General features: G+C 35.5%; 2 protein-coding genes across 2 annotated transcripts; one reads left to right on the top strand and one right to left on the bottom strand.

The window, feature by feature from the left end:
* The first annotated feature begins 92 nt into the window (after positions 1 to 92).
* LOC126733370 (probable disease resistance protein At5g66900) lies at positions 93 to 4,792 on the top strand. The gene is made up of 5 exons (XM_050436635.1): positions 93 to 1,171; positions 1,604 to 2,010; positions 2,184 to 2,545; positions 3,058 to 3,269; positions 3,372 to 4,792. The coding sequence occupies exons 1-5, from the start codon at positions 595 to 597 to the stop codon at positions 4,205 to 4,207; spliced, it is 2,394 nt and encodes a 797-aa protein (XP_050292592.1). The 5' UTR covers positions 93 to 594; the 3' UTR covers positions 4,208 to 4,792.
* A 5,075-nt stretch (positions 4,793 to 9,867) lies between these two features.
* LOC126733369 (coatomer subunit beta-2) lies at positions 9,868 to 18,979 on the bottom strand. Its single transcript, XM_050436633.1, has 6 exons — positions 18,813 to 18,979; positions 14,619 to 16,671; positions 12,877 to 13,386; positions 11,685 to 11,770; positions 10,322 to 10,565; positions 9,868 to 10,226 (listed from the first exon to the last, which is right to left on the bottom strand). Exons 2-5 carry the CDS (start codon positions 16,662 to 16,664, stop codon positions 10,361 to 10,363), a joined length of 2,847 nt encoding a protein of 948 aa, XP_050292590.1. The 5' UTR covers positions 16,665 to 16,671; positions 18,813 to 18,979; the 3' UTR covers positions 9,868 to 10,226; positions 10,322 to 10,360.
* Between the last annotated feature and the right edge of the window lie 740 nt (positions 18,980 to 19,719).

The raw sequence follows: 19,719 nt of genomic DNA, 5'->3' as shown, positions 1-19,719 counted from the left end.
TCTTTTTTTTTTTTATAATAATTGTGCATTAATTTTTAATAATGGTATGCGAGTAAATTGATACAAATTCTCCTCCGGTACTCTTTTCCACCTTCCTACTCTATCATCCTCTTAACTTTCTTTGTATCCACAAGCCGCAACCAAATAAACCTTAGTACAAAGTAAACTTTTGCCACAAAGTCAATTTATCCCTTGCTTGGGACGAAACTTCAACTAAAGTCTAAAAGTCCGATCTCGGACGCGCTAGCGCGGAGATGAAGCCTTCTCTACTTCCGATCCGTTTCCTTGAATTCTCTACTACATAAGGGAATACTTAGCTTTGTAATTTTCAGGTTTCACTGATAGTTTATTTTACTTGTACTGTGTTGCAACTTTTCATTTATTAGAATAAAATTCTATTTCGTTCTAAAATTTTTTTTAAATTAAAAAAAAAAAAGTTTGTATTTTACATAGTTGGGTATACCGAAGTCTTATTTTAGTTTCTTGTTTCCAAAAAAAAAGTCTATTGTTCAAAGAAAAAAAAAAAAAAAAGTCTTAGTTTCTCAATTGGGCTTCCAAATACTATATTGGATATAAAATCTTTGAGATAAAGTCATGGCAGCAGCATTTGGAGAGGGCTTTGCAGTGTTACATGTCACTGTTAAGGATGTGGTAAGCAAAGCCCGTATGTTCAAACCCATTCTTAAACACCTCGAATCCACGTTAGATCGTTTGGCGCCAACAGTAAACGAAATAACACAATCAAGTGAACAGCTTGATCTCCCAGAAGTGGAAACAAATAGCTTGATCGAACATATGGAGGAGGGAGAGAAGCTGGTTCTCAACTGCATGAAAATCCGGTGGTGGAACTATTGTTTCAAACTATACTACTCCCTTAAACTTAAAGAGTTGGTCGAAGAAATCGTCAGGTTCTGTCAGCTTGATATGCAAGTGCACAGCACAAGGAATGTGTTGAGGACTTTGGTAAATGTGAATATTAATCTGCAGAAACAAAGGGTGCTGTGCGCGGTTCGTGATCCCCCGGATTTTACAGTCGGGTTGGATATGCCAATGAAGGAGTTGAAGACGCTGCTGTTGAAGGAGGAGGTGCAGCTGCTTCTACTGACTGCTCCTGGAGGATGTGGGAAGACCACATTGGTGCAAATGCTTTGTCAGGATGACCAAATTAGAGGTACTCCCATCTCTTTTGTGTGTCAGTGTCTAATTTTTTACTTTCTAATTTGTTAGTGTTTTAGGAAGTATAGTTTGCATATTCTTGAAGTTATTTATAGTGCTAGTATGTGGATCCTTAATAGTAAAGTATACCGTTAGGTGGTAGCAAAAACAAAATACATTGAACTTCCTTGTTGAATGACTTGAATCCTAAAATGATATAATGCAGTAAAAGAAAGAAGATGATTAAAAAAGAAAAAATTTAAACGGCAATTCTCATATTTTCATAATTTGTGGTGTTTCTCATAATTTTTTTTCTTCTCACATCTCACTGTTTGCTGCGATTGGGATTGGGTATTCTGTTCATATGACTGGGCCATTATGTGTGTAATATTATGCGGTATGAAATGTGCGTCTGTGGCAGTTTTCTAACTTCATTGTGTTTGGACAGGAATGTTTGAGGGCAATATTCTCTTTGTGAACCTTTCAAAAACTCCCAATGTGAAGGTCATTGTGCAGAACCTATTAAATTATAAGAATATGCAGCCTAATTTTCAAATTCAAAGTGATGAAGATGCAATCAACCAGCTGTCACAACTGCTGAATCATCTTACACCTAATCCTATATTGTTGATCCTAGATGATGTCTGGCTTGGGTCAGAATCCCTTCCTGAAAAGTTTAAGTTTGATCTTCCCAATTACAAGATTTTGGTTACTTCAAGAACTGCATTTCCAAGATTTAAATTTACATATCACTTAAAACCACTAGATGATGTTGATGCAATGACTCTTTTTCATCGCTCAGCATCCCTACATGATGAGAACTCTTACATTCCAGCAGAAGAAGATGCCAAAAAGGTACTTTGTCAATCTGTGAGAGATATATATAGCTTATCAATATATATATATATATATATACACACACACACACCTGCCAAAATTATGTTTTCATACATAGCTTTGCTTGGGCCAAAAATTACCCCTGTAACCTCCAAACAATAACTGAGTTTATTTGTTTCCTTGAATTGCAGATAGTAAGAGGCTGTGGGGGATTCCCCCTAGTCATTAAAGTGATTGGTGGTTCACTGCGTAGGCAGCATGAAGTAGTATGGCACAGTAGACTAATGAAATGGTCTGATGGTCAATTTTATTTTAGTTCTGATACGGAGCTGCTTGCTCATCTTCAAAAAAGCCTAGAATTTTCCGACGACAAGGTCATCATCAAAGAGTGTTTCATGGACCTAGGTTCATTTCCTGAAGACCAAAGGATCCCTGCCGCTGCCCTCATTGATATGTGGGCAGAATTGTATAAACTGGATGAAGATGGCATCCATGCCATTGCCAATTTACAAGAACTCAACATTCGAAATCTGGCTAGTCTTATTATGGCAAGGTATGCTGGCTTTTTATCTCTATACTACAATTTTCTTGTTGTGTGATTTCTTCACTTGATTACTGCTAGTTGTATTATGCCGTAACTCTATACCTGGCCTAAAGCCCAAAATATTTTTTTTATGGCTTAATTAACTTCTGATGGCATTTGATAATATGTTATTATAGTTTATTTGACATGTCAATGGCCAATTTAGGATTTTTCATACCATTGATTTGAAAGGTGATTACTAACAAGAGCTAGAAAAAAGGAAACTTATGCCAATCTAGAAACAAGATATTCAAAGTTTCCAACTACCGTGCCCTGGCAAAGAGGGGTGTTTCAAATTTTAATAGTTTACACCTGTTTGCTTCTTGTCTGGCATACACTTGAATATAATTATTGTAGATAAAAACTGATGGTAGTATCTATTTCCCTTTGTTGTGTCATTATATTCTTAATTTTATGTATTTTTCATACGTGAAGCTGAAAATTTTGAATATGTTCTAAGCTTAAATATTTCCCATTCACAGGAAAGATGCAAGTGAGGTCAAAAGTTATTATAATGAAGACTTTGTCACACAACATGATATTCTTAGAGAGCTTGCTATGCATCAGAGCAGCCAGGAGTCTATAGGACAAAGGTCAAGACTGATTATTAACATAAGTGGAAACAATATACCAAAGTGGTGGACAGAACAAAAACAGCAACTCATTAAGGCTCGCCTATTATCTATATCAACAGGTTGGCACATTTTCTCTCTATCAAAGACACACACAGACATACACAATATGTAATTTACATAATGTTGATGGCTTGTCACATTGTATAAAATTATTTTTGCAGATGAATTATTCTCGTCTAGTTGGTGCAACATTCAAGGATCCAAAGTTGAGGTTTTAGTTTTGAATTTTCATACAAAGAATTATACATTACCTGAGTTTGTGGAGAAAATGGATAAACTCAAGGTTTTGATAATCAATAATTATGGTTTCTTTCATTCCAAAATAAGCAATTTTCAATTTCTTGGGTCTCTACCCAATTTAAAAAGAATCAGATTAGAGAAGGTTTCAATTCCTTCGCTTTGCGAGACCCTAGTACCATTGAAGAGTTTGAAGAAAATATCCTTGTTTATGTGTAATATTGGTAAGGCTTTTGAGAATTGTACAATTCAGGTTTCAGATGCATTTCCAAATTTGATGGAGATAAACATTGACTATTGCAATGATTTGGAGGAATTGCCTCTTGGGCTGTGTGATATCATCCACCTCAAAAAAATCAGCATCACCAACTGTCATAAGTTGTTTGCACTGCCAGAAGAAATTGGAAAGCTGGTGAATTTAGAAGTGCTAAGGCTTAGGTCATGTACTGATTTGTCAGAGCTACCAGATTCAATTAGAAGCCTCCATAAGTTAAGCATTCTAGACATAGCTGACTGCCTAAGCATTATGAAGTTGCCAAAACACATTGGTGAGTTGTGTAATTTAAATGAGCTCAACATGAAAGGGTGCTTGAGATTGCGTACTCAGTTTCCAGAATCAATAATGGATCTTGAGCAGTTAAAGCTTGTGGTATGTGACGAAGAGAGGGCCAGGTTGTGGGAGCCTATCAAGGAATTCCTCCCCAAGCTCAAGGTAAAGGTGGCTGAAAAAGATATCAACTTGAATTGGCTTCCCAAATGATTTCTGAGAATTGTTCTCCTTCAAAAATGTTGTGGGTTCAATATGTTATGTCAAATGGAAATATGCTAAATCACAGTCAATGCTAACAGTAGCTACAAAGAAAATAATAAGGGGGAGCTTACAAAATAAAGGATTTTTCCAATAGTCATTCATTTAATGGGTGGATAGGAATATAATCCAATGCTGTATTGATGAGCTACATATAAATTTAGAAAAAAAAATTTTAGATGCAAACCGAACAGTACACAACTTGGTTTTGGAAGATATGGCACTAAAAGCTGTGTGTACTAATCCATCTATATTTAACTTCTGCACCGTCTTAACCTTTGCCTTGGAGCTTTGGAGTTTGGATACTACATGAGCATGGTTTTTGAGCCTCAAACCATTTTGTCTATTCTTTGCTTCCGTCTAAAGATTCTGATTCATTCTGAGATTCAGGTTCAATTTAGTCTATTCACTGAAAATTTTTAAAATATATTCTAAGAAAAGATGGGCAGTTGCTGCAATTCAATTTAGGCAAAAACGCATATTTGGTCTATATTTTGACCTCATTTTCTTTGGTTCTTAAGTTTTTATAACTTTCAATTTGGTTGTTATATTTTTAAATTTGTTGTCATTTTAGTCCTTGCCAACTCGCTTATGAAAAACGCACTACTAACAGCAAGTTTAAAATCATCTGAATCTGCAATAATTGTTTTGTCATGAGATTTGGAACTCTCCCAAGATAGCTAGTCAATAATTCACCTTAACTAAGTGATTCCCCCACCCCCTTTCTGTCTCCTCTAAACTGACTGCAGAGAGAATAAGAAAGAGAAGCACAACTAGTACCTTTGGATATCCAAAGACACATATCTTCAACTGAGGAGCCGGGCTTCCATCCAACTAGGTGTTTTCCAGCTTCTAGTCACGATGGCATATTTGCTTCACCTAGAAACAAAATAACAAGGAACCGAATTTATAAAGTTTCCATAGCAGGGGTAGGAAAGAACAAATTTTCATTATTATAAAATAATAAAAAAGGAAAAATGCTTCGACACCATAGCATGGCAGTAGCTGGCTCCAGATATAAGTTGTTGAAAAGCTTGTTGTCATTCCTGGTGGAGTTTAAATGATTCCAAATGCAACTGCAAGCTTCTCGTTTTGGTAGGAAAGATTTTGCTGTTTATGCTCCTTATATCATGTAGCACAAGTATAAAGGGTGAATTCTATTGGCTACAGCCACCAAGTATAGAAGCCCAGATTACTTTATCAAGCTTCTTAGGCTTTTTGTTAATCCCCATATGATACTAACATAATGATTTGTTATACTTGTTAAGCTATCTTTTCCTTTATCAAATAGAAACCTTCAAGTCCTTTATCAATTAATCCAGCATGAATACAAACGGAAAGAACCCCAACAGAAGTAACACGGTCAGGCTGCGTACTTGGTTGTTGGGTGTGTTTTAAAATTATTGGGTGAATTTAAAAGTTAAGCCCATGAACTTTGGTTGGAAAGCCCAAGCCCAAGCTCTAGAATTTTCCTATAGGCATGTGAATTGTTGGCAGCAAACAAAACCCCAAATTTTCCCCTCTTTCCTTAGCAACAGGTCAGCCAGCACCTTCCCACTTTTTGCAGAAAATACACTGGGCATCAATGGGAAACAAAAGGGCCTGCTTGGTAGACAAATTTGAGTAATGTTATTTGTATTTTTTTAAAATACGTGTAGGCGGAAAGTGTGTGAAAATGTGTGTAATGTTGTTTAAAAACTGAAAACATATTGAATGCTTCCAAACAGGGCCAAAAACTCCACAAATTTTGTCTTTTTCCTTTCACCCCTTCTCCCTTGAATGCTTCCTTTTAAGAGCCTAAGAGCATTCTCATCAAACATTTTAAAATTTTTAGCATTTAGCATCTAAAAAACCAACTTTATAACATATAACACATCACTTTATAATATACCTTACATCAAAACTTCTATTTTTTTTTTAACACTTCATTTAAATATTCTTTCTTTATCATTTTTTATTCTTCCTCTCTCTCTCTCTCTCTCTCTCTCTCTCTCTCTCTCGACCAAACTATTTTTAGCACCGCCAACCACCACATCCACCCACCATTGCCACCACCTACCACCAGCCAGATCCACCGCAACCACAAACAACAGTAGAGAAAAAAAAAAACCTGCACATCCAGCCACCACACCCACCACATCCACACCCACCCATACCACAACGACCACATCCACCCACTATCGCCGCTACCAGCCAGATCCACCGCAACCACGTCCCAAACCCGATTCTATGACCCAGACCCAATCAACCCACACCCACAAGCACAAAACCCACAAAACAAGCCACAACCTCCACCACAACCCAAAACCTCCACAATCCACGACCTCCACCACAACCCACAACCTTCACAATCCACAACCCACCAAACCCACAAAACCCACAAACACCACAAATCAAAAACCCACCTCACAAATCACATACACACGATGGTAGATTGGTCAATATTTAAGGAGTTTTATCTGTTTGAGATGGACATTTCGTTGGTTAAAATACCTCAACATCCTCAAGTTTTAGTAAAGACAAAACTAAAGGGCACTCCATTAAAAATACATCTCCAAGTCCCACTAAACATTTCCTACAAAATAGGACTATGATCTATTCCAACTCCCCATTTTCCATCAATCACTAAGCCCACATCTTCATTTTTTTTTGGTAACCATTATCAAGTCTTAACTGTTTTTTTTTTTTTTTTAATATGTGGTTTCCTTACACCTAATCTCTCCTTTTTGTTTTTTATTTTATTTTGTTTTGCTTATATTTTTTTCAATTCTCTTCTTCTTTATTTTGAATATTTAAAAAAAAAAATAAACTTTTTAAATACTAAGGGGGTGTTTGGATTTTGAGTTTCCATAACTCAACTCAAAAATGGTGGGACCTATACAAAAAAGCTTGTTTGGATTTTGTTTTTAGTTGTTTCCAGTTTTTGTTTCCATTACTCAATTCTTTGATTTTTGAGTTATGAGTTATGGAAACTGAAAACACATATTAGGTGTTTTCAGTTTCCAAAACTCAGTTTCCAATGGCATTTTCGTAATTAAACACACATTCATGAGACCCACGGTCTCAGTTTCCAATGGCATTTTCGTAATTAAACACACATTCATGAGACCCACGGTCAAAGACAAGTCACATCAGGCGCACCTTTTTCTTCTTCTTTCTTATTCTTTCTTTCTTTCTTTCTTCTTCACAAACTCACTCCAATGGCCATTTTTTTCTTCTTCTTCATTCTTTTTCTTTCTTTTCTTCTTCACAGAAACACCAAATATACTTTATCAAAAAGAAGAAGAAGAGAGAAACACATGGGTACCGATTTCTCAAACCCAGAAAATCAAACCCATAAACACATGAGTTAGATCATACACACTAACACAGAAACACAAACCCACAAACTTTTCTCTCCTTAATCTTGTTTTTGTGTGCTTTCTCTTCAGCCAAGCACCAACAGAGGTAACCACAAGTACCATAAAAAATAAAAAATAAAAAAGCAATAAAGCGCAAGCAACAGAGACAAAGAAAGGGGCATGAACAACAACAGAAAAAACAGAGCACAAACAGAACAATACCCACAAAAATCAAGCCTTGGGGTTTTCAAAAATCAACACCAATAAAACGTGGAGATCGGCGCTGGGTTGAGAAGGTGGGAGATCAGCGCCGATCAATGCTACTACGGGTCGGAGGTGGGAGATTGGCGCCGCCGCTACACCAATCGTCTTCTATCTTACCTGGGTTTGGGTTTGTGTAGGGAGAGTAATAGGGCAATGGTGACTGAAGGAGAAGAAAATGAAATGAAAAGAGTTGAGGGAGGCGGGTAGGCTAACTATACTCACTGACATGGTGCTCCAGCAATGGGTCCCACAAACAGTAGAAATATTTGAGTGATGGGAAGTGAAAACAAAAACCAAACGAGTAGGATATTTTAAGTGATGAGCGATGAGCAATGAGTGACGGAAATTGAGTGATAAGTGATGAGTGATGAAAAAAATAAATCCAAACAAGGCCTAATATTTAAGGAGCTTTCTCTATTTGAGATGGACATTTCGTTGGTTAAAATACCCCTACATCCTCAAGTTTAAGTAAAGACCAAACTAAATGATACTCCAGTAAAAATACATCTTTAACTCCCACTAAAACATTACCTACAAAATATGACCACTCTCTACTACAACTCCCCATTTTCCTTCAATCACTAAGCCATGTCTTCATTTTTTTTTTTTTTTTTTTTTTTTAAGTCTTAACTGTTTTTTTTTTTTTTCTTTTTTGAATTTGTGGTTTCCTTACACCTAATCTCACTTTTTTTTGTTTATTTTTTTGTTTATTTTTATTTTTTTGTTTTGTTTTTATTTTTTCAATTCTCTTCTTCTTTATTTTGAATTAAAAAAAAAAAAAAAAAAAAAAAAAAAAAAAAAAAAACACTTCTATTATAAAACAATTACTATAACTTCTCATCCATAAATTTAGGTACTATCATATATCTTTTTTTTTTGGGTACTACGACCCAGCTTCCAAAACAAAACATAAATAAATGTCTATTCCTCAACAAAAAAGAAAAAAGAAATCATAAATAAATGTCATCTCTTCCCCTCTTTCTGTTTCTCTTTGAGGTATAAGCATAGGTAATTTTCTTAATCTTTTTTAGGTTTTCTTCCTCACATGTTCATATCATCATATGTTTGTCTTCTTCTTCTTCTTCTTCTTCTCTTCTCTCTCTCTCTCTCTCTCTCTCTCTCTTTTTTTTTTTTTTTTTTTTTTAACAGAAGTTTATATTTCTTTTCAAAGATTTTTCTTAACTCTCTTTTGGCATCCAAACTTGAAACACTTTTCTACACTAGAATGGATGTATATTTCAAATGGTCATTTTGTATATAAAAATATAAAGCAAGAACAGTTGATGCAATATAGAAATACAAATAATCTTTTAATTTAAAAAAAAAAGAAAAAAAAAAGAGAGCCTATGTTACTTACTATTAACAGAAGCCAGAATCAATTAAACATGTTTTGCGTTTATCTATTCTATTTGCTATGTTACCTATTTTTCAAATTCTCTAAAATACTCACAAATTTTTATCCATTTTAAAATTTTTACTCACAAATTAAAAAAAAAAAAAAAAAAATCTTTTACTCACAAATTTAAAAATTTGAACTGCTCTAGACTACTCTTACGTAACTGGGTTTTCTTTCTTATTTTTCCTACTTTTAGTGGAATTCCAACGTGAGATGCAAATACTGGCTACAAATCACAAAAGAAGAAAATTCCTGAAAGGAAGGCAAAAGGAGTAGTGAAGAATAGAACTTTTCACATGGCTTGCTGTGTCGTTATGGTTATGGCCTTATGGGAGAGGCAATGGTGATTGGTTCTTTTAGGATGGAGATGACGAGGAAGAAGCAGCAAATTTGCCATTTCACATAATAAAGTTGAAATGGGAGCCTCATCCACATGTAAATATGTACGAGAAAGACAAATGTAACGCTGGGCGTAGGGTAAAGCACATCTCATCTCATAAAACCATCAAAGAATCATATGGTAATTTATCTAAAAGATTAAACCCTGGTATCGGGCTGTGTATGGCTTTAATCTTAGTACTTACTAGTTACGATGCCTGATCACGCGAGGCTACTTGAAACAGCATGTAGACATTGCTTAACATTACTGATAACTTTCAAGTTTTTATCCACACTCAATTGGTTGAAAATACCAATACATGAAGAGCCAGGGTAGAAATCGGTTTATAGTAATAAACTATTGTAACAGTTTGTACAATATTGCGAATCGACCTTTAAGTTACAAACTAGCTACAATTAAATTTTTATGGAAAAAGAATATTCCGAGCAAAACTCCTGTCTATAGGGAACTCAAAAGAAATACTGCAATTGTTGCAGCAACTGCTTAAAAGTATTTTGGTATAGCTTCAAAAATGATGATGTGATGAAAACTGAAGGCCAGACATAATCCTTCTACACTGAGAGCAAGAACCTACACAAATCACAATTATTTTAAATGCAAAATCAGAGATTAGGAAGAAATAAAAGGAACAAATCTTGGCCCTCTTAGAAGAGTAACATAAATACCAGTGATGACACAGAAAGGTGACACTAATGTTGACTGCATTAACTTCCACCCTTCTGCTTGAGAGTAATTTTATCCCCCAAACTGAGAGCAATGCCTTGGGTCTTACTTCTTATCCTGATGTAGCCGCTCAGCTTACCATCTGCCTGCTTCTCTATGCTCAGATTCACCAAAGCATCCTCTCCAAACACACTCTTAGCGTACAAGTTGGCTGCCAGGAACCCACACTCACCATCTAGTGCAGACCTGGAACTCAACCACCAAAGAAAAGATTGTAGGAAAAATAGACGGATAGGATATAAGGGATATTATTACTGAGAAGGAGAAAAATAGCACACATGGAAAATTGTCTCCGGACAGCACTTAAAAGCAATTTGGGCACTTTTTTCCACGAAAACATTTCAGGCTTTCATTCTGGTTTTTGGCTTTGCATTCCCTTTTATTGTTTTGGTTTTATTTGATCCAACTTTCTTTAACCATTGAGATAGGAGGGCTGCAACTTTCAGTGGGAACCCAAAGCCAATTCTACCCAACTAAGGGATAAGCTAGGGCTCAAAAATAAGAAATAAGCTCAGATTTCATTGGACACAAATTCATGAGACCTAAATTGGCTTGAGCACCTTTGGAGCTCAGACAAACCCAACGCAAGCCTGACCATATGTTCAGTAATAGTCTAATAAATGTAACTTTATCTCATATTATACCCATCATGCATATTGAGTAATAGTCTAAAAACCATGAACTCACCCTCTAGACCATTATTTTATTTTTTTTATGACACAGGAAAACTTCACTCAGATTAGTTACACATCATAGAGCATATTGTACAACAATCCTCACTGTTAATCAAACTCCTACAGGTAACTGACCCCATTAGCTAGAACCAGTTACCAAGTAATCCAAGGGCTTTTCACCCTTGATGGGCAACTGACCTCACCCTCTAGAACATTATTATGAGAGAAAGATTGCCACCCTTCTTCCTAGAAAAATCTTGCAACTTCCAATCATTTCTTAGCAAAGAAAGTCTTAATGTTAATGTGAAGCACTAAAGCCACGACCAGTCACACCATAGCAAGGAATTAAGTTAACTACTTTTTTTGATAAATAACAGAATTGTATAAGAAGCAGCCCAGACACTGGGGGTGAACATGGAAAACATTACATCAAACACATAAATTACAAAGATCAAGCATTTCTAAAAAATTAGAACAAGGGAAAAGATTAAAGGAAGAACTCCACTCTAGCAAGGTATGAAGAAGAAGAGATCTGTAATCCAGCACATAACACATGCATGAACTTCATTGACAGTAAGAAAAGTAATTGAGAAGGATTATTTTAGCCAAGAAACAAGGAGAAATAACTTACGGTGCAGTGAGGCACTTCATGTTGGTTGATTTGATAATATGGTCAAGGAATTCCTTCTCTTCTTGAATTACAGTGTTGACAGCAACCTGCAGCATAACACATTCACATGACCCATTAACTCAAAGTCACCATCCACCAATAATGAGAAAGAAAACAGTGGTTCAACAAGGGAAAGCCTACAAACATTGAACTAAAAAGCTTTGTGTAAAAAGTAGAAGCAAGAAGGCAAAGACAAAGGGAGCAAGTTAATTGCAGCTCACGCTTCATGAAAGTGCATATACTGATCTCATACAAAGGAGAAACTCAATGAGTAGAAAGAAAGACCATATTTCTTCCCACTAGGTTAATAACTCTCATCTTACTTTTTTAAAAAAAAGGATAATAATTTGTATCTTCAATTTCAAATGCACTTTCATTCTTGATCGAACAATTACATGTGCCTATAGATTATTGGAGGCCTAATGTTCATACATCATAACTGCAACCTCCTGACCATGAAGCAAAAAGCCAATACTGCCTTTTCTTTTTCTCCATTTTAACCTAATATTGTGACACTTATCAAAAAGCCTAATATCATGGCATAAACAAAATAGTAAAGCAAGAATGATTGTGTCATAAATTTAACAGTTGAATCTAGAATAAATCCTTCGCATCGAGGAAAAAAAAATTACAAATTACAAATCTTTGGCATCAATCTCAAATTGTTAGAACAATGGGTTTTCACAACTATAATGGCTCTGCTTCAACATTGTTTCACATTTGCTAATGTAGAGGCTGGTTAATTTCCAAGCGAAACATGGGACCAAAAGGTCGTGAGAGATTCAGGATCAAATCATAAACATGTGGGAGAAGGGCAGGTTTGGTTTTAATAGAAATAATCAAGGACATTCAATATGATGCGAGACTAGTTTGAAAAAATTTCAGCTCATATTGGATTAAAAAAAAATCCTTTCGCAAGATACATGTAACTTATAGAAATGGTAACAAACTACCAAGCAAAAAGGAAAAAAGCTCACATGCACACAATAATGCAACTGATTCAGGTTGAATTGATTTACTGAAAGAGCTACAAATAAATCACATCTTCACAAATTTGTAGTAAAGAATTCGTTTTCAGTCCCAATAACTGCATTAAGTCTGCAGAATATTTACAGCGTTACAGCATAAGTTAAAAAAGGAATTTAATGCATACCTTGTTTTCCCACTCAAACTCTGCCCACATGGTTCTAAAAGCAGAATCACTACAAACTGCAGGAGAGATGTAGTCCATTATGTCTACATGAATGTCATTGAGGACAACAACTGTTCGCTCATGCACATTTGAAGTCTCATAAACAATGTTCCCAAATATGACTCCAGTCTCAGTCGAGGAAACCTTGATATTGGCCTTTATTTGTTTGCTAGATTCAGGAGCTAGTGTATAATTCTGTGGACGATCAACAAGTTTAAGATCACCCATGGTTGCCAACTCCAGGCACAAATTCTGTAAGGTCTCCTTAGTTCGATTGATAACTGTAACATCAAGGACAATATCATAATGGTGAACAGTCACATATGCTTCAGCATACACTGGATCACTAAATCCAGTGAGTTGGAGAATGCGGTTAAGCTTATTTGCATCATCCCCCTCCTTAATGAACTCTCCAGTTGCACGCTTTAAATCATCTTGGACCTCATCTTCTAGCTCCAGTTGGCTCATACCCTGGAAGTTACATGTTGTTAGGACATTCATATACAGCCATGATAATTCAAAAACACCCATAGACTCACAGGAATCAGATTAGCTAAATAGATAGGGAAGAATATTTCTACCAAGAAAAGAAAGACCCCCATAAATTTTAAGCATCTAATACTAGTTACCAAACTCTATTAATATCGCCTGAAAAAAAAAAAAAAAAAATTGGAAGGAAATGGTGCACATGTTGAGAATACACTCAAAACTACTACTTTTTTTTTTTTTAATTATAGAAAAGGAAAAATTTTATTGATAAAAAAGGACAACTACATTCAGAAGGATGAAATAGCCAAAATAATTACGTACAAACAACAAAAAGAGGAAACAGAGAAAAAGGAAATTATTTACAAGAGAAGAGAGAGAGTCTAAAAACACTAGAATGGAATCACTAGAAGTGAGTTGGTCCCCTGAAAGATCTAAATCCTCAAATATAAAATTATTGTGCTCCCCCCCTTAAAGTACACAGGATGTACTCCAGATGTACATCACAACTAAGCTCTATAATTACATTGATCCATAAATTAAAATAAGTTTGAAAAGGAGAAGCATCCTGACACTGGCAACTACTCAAATAAAGTTCTGAGAAAATTCAAATTCAGGACTAAAATTTTCCACTCACCCCTCAAAGTTTCTAGCATTTCTTTCCCGCCAAAGGCACCACATCAAGCAATGAGGGATGTCCTTCCAGATCTTGTTGTTCTGAAGTTCCCAAAATCAGCATTGCCAACAAGCTAGTAAGTCTACCACCCCTCTAGGCATCATCCACTGAACCCCAAAAAGGGCAAAAGCAATATCCCACAACTCTCTGGCCCCAAAACCGCTAAAATTTATTTTACTAAAAAAACATATACAAAGGAGATTTTTAAAAACTAGCAAAAAAAAGGAAGAAAGAAAGAAAGAGACAAAATATATAAGAGCTGGCCCAACAGGGTTGCACTAACAAGTTTCTGGACTAGTTCAAAATTACCCAAAATCATTAGGAATAGACTGGCTTCAGCCAAAATTACAAATTGTAGTAGAAATTACACTGGCCTCAACCTTTTATATTTATGCTAAGACCCAAACCAAAATCCAAACAACACCTAGGAACTCAAATCATAAAATATCCACAGTGAATTGATCAACACAGCAAATAAATGACAAGAAAAACAGCAGAAGATGTTCAACAAAACTTCACAATCAATGCAGGAATTTTTTACCTTCCTGCTCTTTAAATGGTAGAAGTCAATTAGGTCATCTGGTTGTGCATAAGAAATCTGAGCCTTTGCTTTAATTTCCTCTGTTTCCTGTAATTGTTTTTCTGAGAGCATTTTAACAAAACTCTGGCGGCAAGATTGCAACCATATTTTTCTGATCTCATCACCAGTATTGCATAACAATCTTATGCAGAGGACAATCCGATCATATGAGTCATTGTCAATTGGATGCTGAAGAACCAAAGATTGTCCTAATTGCAGCATGGAGACCATGATCAACAATGCCTGTGAAGATGCCTTATTCACTTCAACTTTAGATGGCTGGACCTCTTCCAATCTTAGAATAAGCTTTGTCAGTGTGCAAGCCACAACTGCCCCAAGGAAAAAGTCACCAGTGAGAAGCAGGGATCTCAGATTCCCAGATGCCAAGGATCCTTGAACAAGGGTAGGAGGGGAAAAAGCAGTTTCAGAGGCAGCACTCTGTGTAGCATAGGTGCCATCAGAAAGAACAGCCGGTCTTCTGGAAGAAACAGCAAAGGAGTTTACTTGCTGAGCCTTCTTTGAAGAATCAGTATCTTCCCCATCTTCTGAAACTGAGTAAAAAGGTAGCTCTCCAAGACACTGTTTAATGGTTGCAATGCCACTCTCAACTTCAGAGAGTGACAGGCAATACTCTCCAATGATCCAGAGAGCACAAGAACAGACACGTGCAGCTCGGATCTGGTAGAAAGTGTCCAATAGCCTAGTTATTATTGAAACCCTTAGTTTAGGGTTGGTTTCAATTATCTCTCGAACAAAAATAACAACATCAACAGCTGAACCAACATTGCTGTCTCCCAAGAAATCCATCAACATATGTACTACCGTACTTGCAACTTCTGGGAACTTAATTGCACAAGAATGAATGGCTTGAATAAGAATCTGCCTGTATTCACCATTCTTCTCAAGCTCTCCACCCTGTGTTTTAACAACTTCCTTCTTCAAAGTAAGAATCACCTCATGGATGTTCCGGGGAGTAATAAGTTCAAGAACAATGTCAAGTGTCTTTCTCCGGATGTCAAGATTTGGGCTAGAAAGTGCCCTAAGCACATCCATGATCAAATCAACCATAATATCCCTATGAGAAGACTTGAGCTCATTCAGCTGATCAAGCACAATAAGCTTCACATTGTGGTCACTTTGAGAAAGAAGAAGCTGACAATAAGTGTTTGCAGCAGCTCTAATAGCAGTGGGAGCAGATGACAAAGAAACGAGAGTCCCGGCACATTCATAAACAACTGCAGTTGAAGGAGCATTCAATAAGGATATAATGATCTTAATGTACTTCCCCTTCTCACCTCGATTTGTTCTGCACACCTTTCGGATCAACTCCAACACAACCATCTGAAGCAATTCACCCCATTCCAAGACCCTGTCAACATGGGTCAAAAGGTAATTAATCGCATGATCCTGGGCACAAGTAAATAGCATAAGAAAGGCATTCCGCTTGGCCGATTGATCCTGCTCTGTTGAAAGAACCTTCTCAATCATTTCAGGTGCGTCAACTAAAAGCTGCTCACCATGTGGAAGCTTATAGATCGACATCACAGCTAATATAGCATTCCTCCTAATAAACGGGTGCCGATGCTCCAAATTTTGCAAAACAGATGGGATTAATGGCTCAATTATTTCTGTCTCATTCAAGCGGCAGAGAAACCTCAAAGTTACACCACGAATATACTCATTTGGGTGCTGGAGGTTGTTCCTCAAATTTTGGCATATCAAAATCATTTCGGGCAAGACCCTTCCCTTTGCATCAGTTTTATCAATAATCTCCAAATAAAGCAGCAGTAGTTTTTGGATTGTGTGATCCTCAGAGGGTAATACATATCTAACAATTGTAATGAAAAGCTGAGGCAAGGTTTCACCATTCAACAAAAGCATGACTGCTTTCTTCATTGCATCAATTTTTGCAGGCACATCATTGCCTTCGAGAGCTTCCCTAATCTCATTTGCAATTGCAGGCGTTCCTTTGTCAAAGTGAATGAGCAGAGTACAAGATTTCTCCATTTCTTAACTGCCTCAAAGAAGCACAATGGACTCGTTAATTGATATCAAGAATTAAAATACAAGCCACTTCATTGTAGAATAACCATAGAACATGACAATGCTTTGCTTAGATGTTTAAAAAAGAAAGAAAAGTGATATATAATGTCATATAAGCAAAGTTGTGTTCATATTCATAATAAGTAACTAAGTTTTAAGCTGAGTGTAAAACACGTGCAATCCTCCTCCTTTGTTTGGGCTTGAGACTGACTACATAAAAGCATTCGGAAATAACCATGACAAGGGCTGAGTTGTGGCCAACCAATTTATTTGGGATTGAGGCCAAGTTGAGTTTATTTGATTTATATAACTGAAGTAAAGATTTTTTTGCCTTTTATTTACAATGATTCAGCTGAATTTCAAAATTTTATAGGGAAGAAAATGAAAAATAAACAAATCAAGATGTAAGTTGATAGTTTACAAATTCTAACATATTCACCAATTTTTTTTTTTTGTAACAATTATATGACCAAAATGTTTCATGACCACCCCCTTCAACTTTCTCCAGACCCAGAGGCACAACCAGCAGGCCTCACAAACCATATCAACAAGCAACTCTACGCTATCAAACGGTGGTGGAGCCAGGAATTTTTGTTTGAGGGGCAATAGTTAATCTCATTAGATAAAAATACCCATTAGACATTATTTTTCAAACAAGAAAAGAAAAAATTGATGCCATAGTAAAGTTTATTTTGGTTTTCTGAAAAGTTAAAAATATATATATTTTTAGTAAAACAGACAATGCATTTAGTATATGCTTATTCCTTACAAAATATGTTTCACTCCTAAAAGAAATCATTTAAGGAATAACAGTTTAATATTTTCTTGAAAAGCCATTCCTAAGGAACACTCTAATGGAAAAGTGTGGGGATAGAAAACAAAGGGAGTATAGAAAACTAGAATGAAAGAAAGATTCTTGTTTTCCTTCATGAGTGTTTGGTAGAGGGGGATAGAAAAGTGGGAGCATAGAAGATGTATATAACATATCTTTGTTTATTTGAAGGGGAAAATGAAGGAAAGAAATACTAATTTTGTGTTAATTTTTAGTATAACTCATTATATAAGAAACTTATTATTCATAGTGCTTAAAATTTTATTACAATAATATATCATATTAACAAATGATATTGCCAAGAGCCTTAAAGCTCAATGGCACTGCCTGGTCTCCTTTATAAGGAGAAAAAGGATTCAAATCCCCCCTCCCCCACTTGTAACAATTGAATTATAAACAAATAAATAAATAAATAATATATATAAGGATCACATCAGGGGCAATTGTGCTCTCTCTCTCTCTCTCTCTCTCTTTACTCTTCCAAGTGGACCAATTAAATTATGTGGGCATGGATGGAAAATGCTACCCATTCAATTCAAACTTGAGTTCTCCTCATAGAGGAGACAAGATGATGCCATTTGGCCACCCATCCTAGTTTTCATTAGTACAAAAAAGGATGAAAATCTCTAACTCTCCCTCATTTTCCATCCTCTCTAAAATCACCCAACCAAACAGACCCTAAATGACTTGCTACTACTGCCATTATGTGTTCAATTGTAGCTGATGACAAAACCATCAGATCTAAAGTTAAAATTCCAAACAAAAACTAAAATGAGTTTTAGGCATAGAATGAAAAATCGAAAGAAAATAACTGATCTGATTGGTTGCTAAGAAAAAATCATGTAGGAAAAGAAATATATATATAGAAAGAATAAGAATATGTGGCGTACAAGCACGATACAAGGCAGTTCTTAGTTTCTCAATTCAGATCACGAACAAAACATGCAATCCTGAAAAACGAACATGTAACGCTAATTCGACAACTTCAACTCTGACAAACAATGAAAAGACACGTTGACCGTACATGCTTGGTTGCCGAGAAAAAATGTAATAGATTAAATTCATATATAAGAGAGAGAGAGAGAGAGAGAGAAAGAGAGAGAGGGAAAGCAATTAACAAACATGAAGGTAAAATGAGAGAGTAGATTTCAAATTGAATCACTTCCTTTTTATTCCTATCTAGAATTTTCTCTTCTCGCCAACCAAACATAAAGAGAATCAAAAATCTACAAAAGCTTTTAAGCTTATAGAGAGAGAGAGAGAGAGAGAGAGAGAGGAACCTGATGAGATGAGAAGGGAGAGTGCAGAGATAAAATTAGGATTTAGGAGATCTGAACTGATATGTGTTATTCGCTATTTATTTATTTATTTATTTATATAATATTAACATCCGAAGGGAAGTGGAGAGGGTGAGTGAGTTAACGAAATTATTTATAGTAGATCTGATCTGAAATCTTTTTCGGATTATATTTATTTATATCACGCAGTAATGTTACACTCACCCACCAAACTGCTTCAGCTTAATCGTGTAAACTAAAGAAAATATGAAAACATTTTTCTAATTTATGTAAAATTAAATAATAAAATAGATAGAACAATTTATCATCAAATTTATATCAAGCCATGCTTAATAATAAACTAAAAATAAAATTGTTCTCTAAATCAAAATTGAGGGATAGAAGGAACATGTATATCACTTTTGGAACCCCATGTCATAAACATGTAATTCATATATGATATACAAAACAATAGAAAAATATCTCTAATCATATTAAGAATATATGTGTAACAACATATCACCATTGAACCCATGTCATAAACATTTAATTGATATACGATATACAAAATATAAAAAAAAATCATGTCTAAGCATATTTAATAATTGATTCTCAAACCATAGCCATATAAATCGGATAAAACTTAATAAAATTATGTTAAACAAAAGACAAAAAAATACACAAAACTTATTCAATTTGATGTTAAAAAAAAAAAAAATAGAGTAAATAAATACATACTTGCATGGTTGTAGTTAGAAGAAGAAAAAAAAAAAAAAAACTATATTGTAGGTGTAGGGGCAAACACCCACAGGCCCAAAAGTCATACAATGGGCCTTGGGCCCCATACGGGATGATTAACCTTGTTCGAGGAGATGACGTGGATACCAAAAGGGGTCCCAGTCCAGTTCTC

The sequence above is a fragment of the Quercus robur genome, chromosome 6 (genome assembly GCF_932294415.1).
Source record: "Quercus robur chromosome 6, dhQueRobu3.1, whole genome shotgun sequence".
In the NCBI taxonomy this organism is placed as follows: Eukaryota; Viridiplantae; Streptophyta; class Magnoliopsida; order Fagales; family Fagaceae; genus Quercus; species Quercus robur.
Note: the sequence above shows the minus strand (reverse complement) of the source record. Positions and strands in the feature narration are given on the sequence as shown.

Bases quoted from the DNA above. Each gene is read 5' to 3' on its own strand.
- LOC126733369 (XM_050436633.1), bottom strand. From the start codon at position 16,664: ATGGAGAAATCTTGTACTCTGCTCATTCACTTTGACAAAGGAACGCCT. The intron at 11,771-12,876 runs GTATGCATTAAA...GTTATGCTGCAG, and splicing joins AGTTTGAGTGGGAAAACAAG to GTTGCTGTCAACACTGTAAT. The intron at 10,566-11,684 runs GTAAGTTATTTC...GTTGAGTTCCAG, and splicing joins ATGAAGTGCCTCACTGCACC to GTCTGCACTAGATGGTGAGT.
- LOC126733370 (XM_050436635.1), top strand. From the start codon at position 595: ATGGCAGCAGCATTTGGAGAGGGCTTTGCAGTGTTACATGTCACTGTT. The intron at 2,011-2,183 runs GTACTTTGTCAA...CTTGAATTGCAG, and splicing joins CAGAAGAAGATGCCAAAAAG to ATAGTAAGAGGCTGTGGGGG. The intron at 3,270-3,371 runs GTTGGCACATTT...TTATTTTTGCAG, and splicing joins CCTATTATCTATATCAACAG to ATGAATTATTCTCGTCTAGT.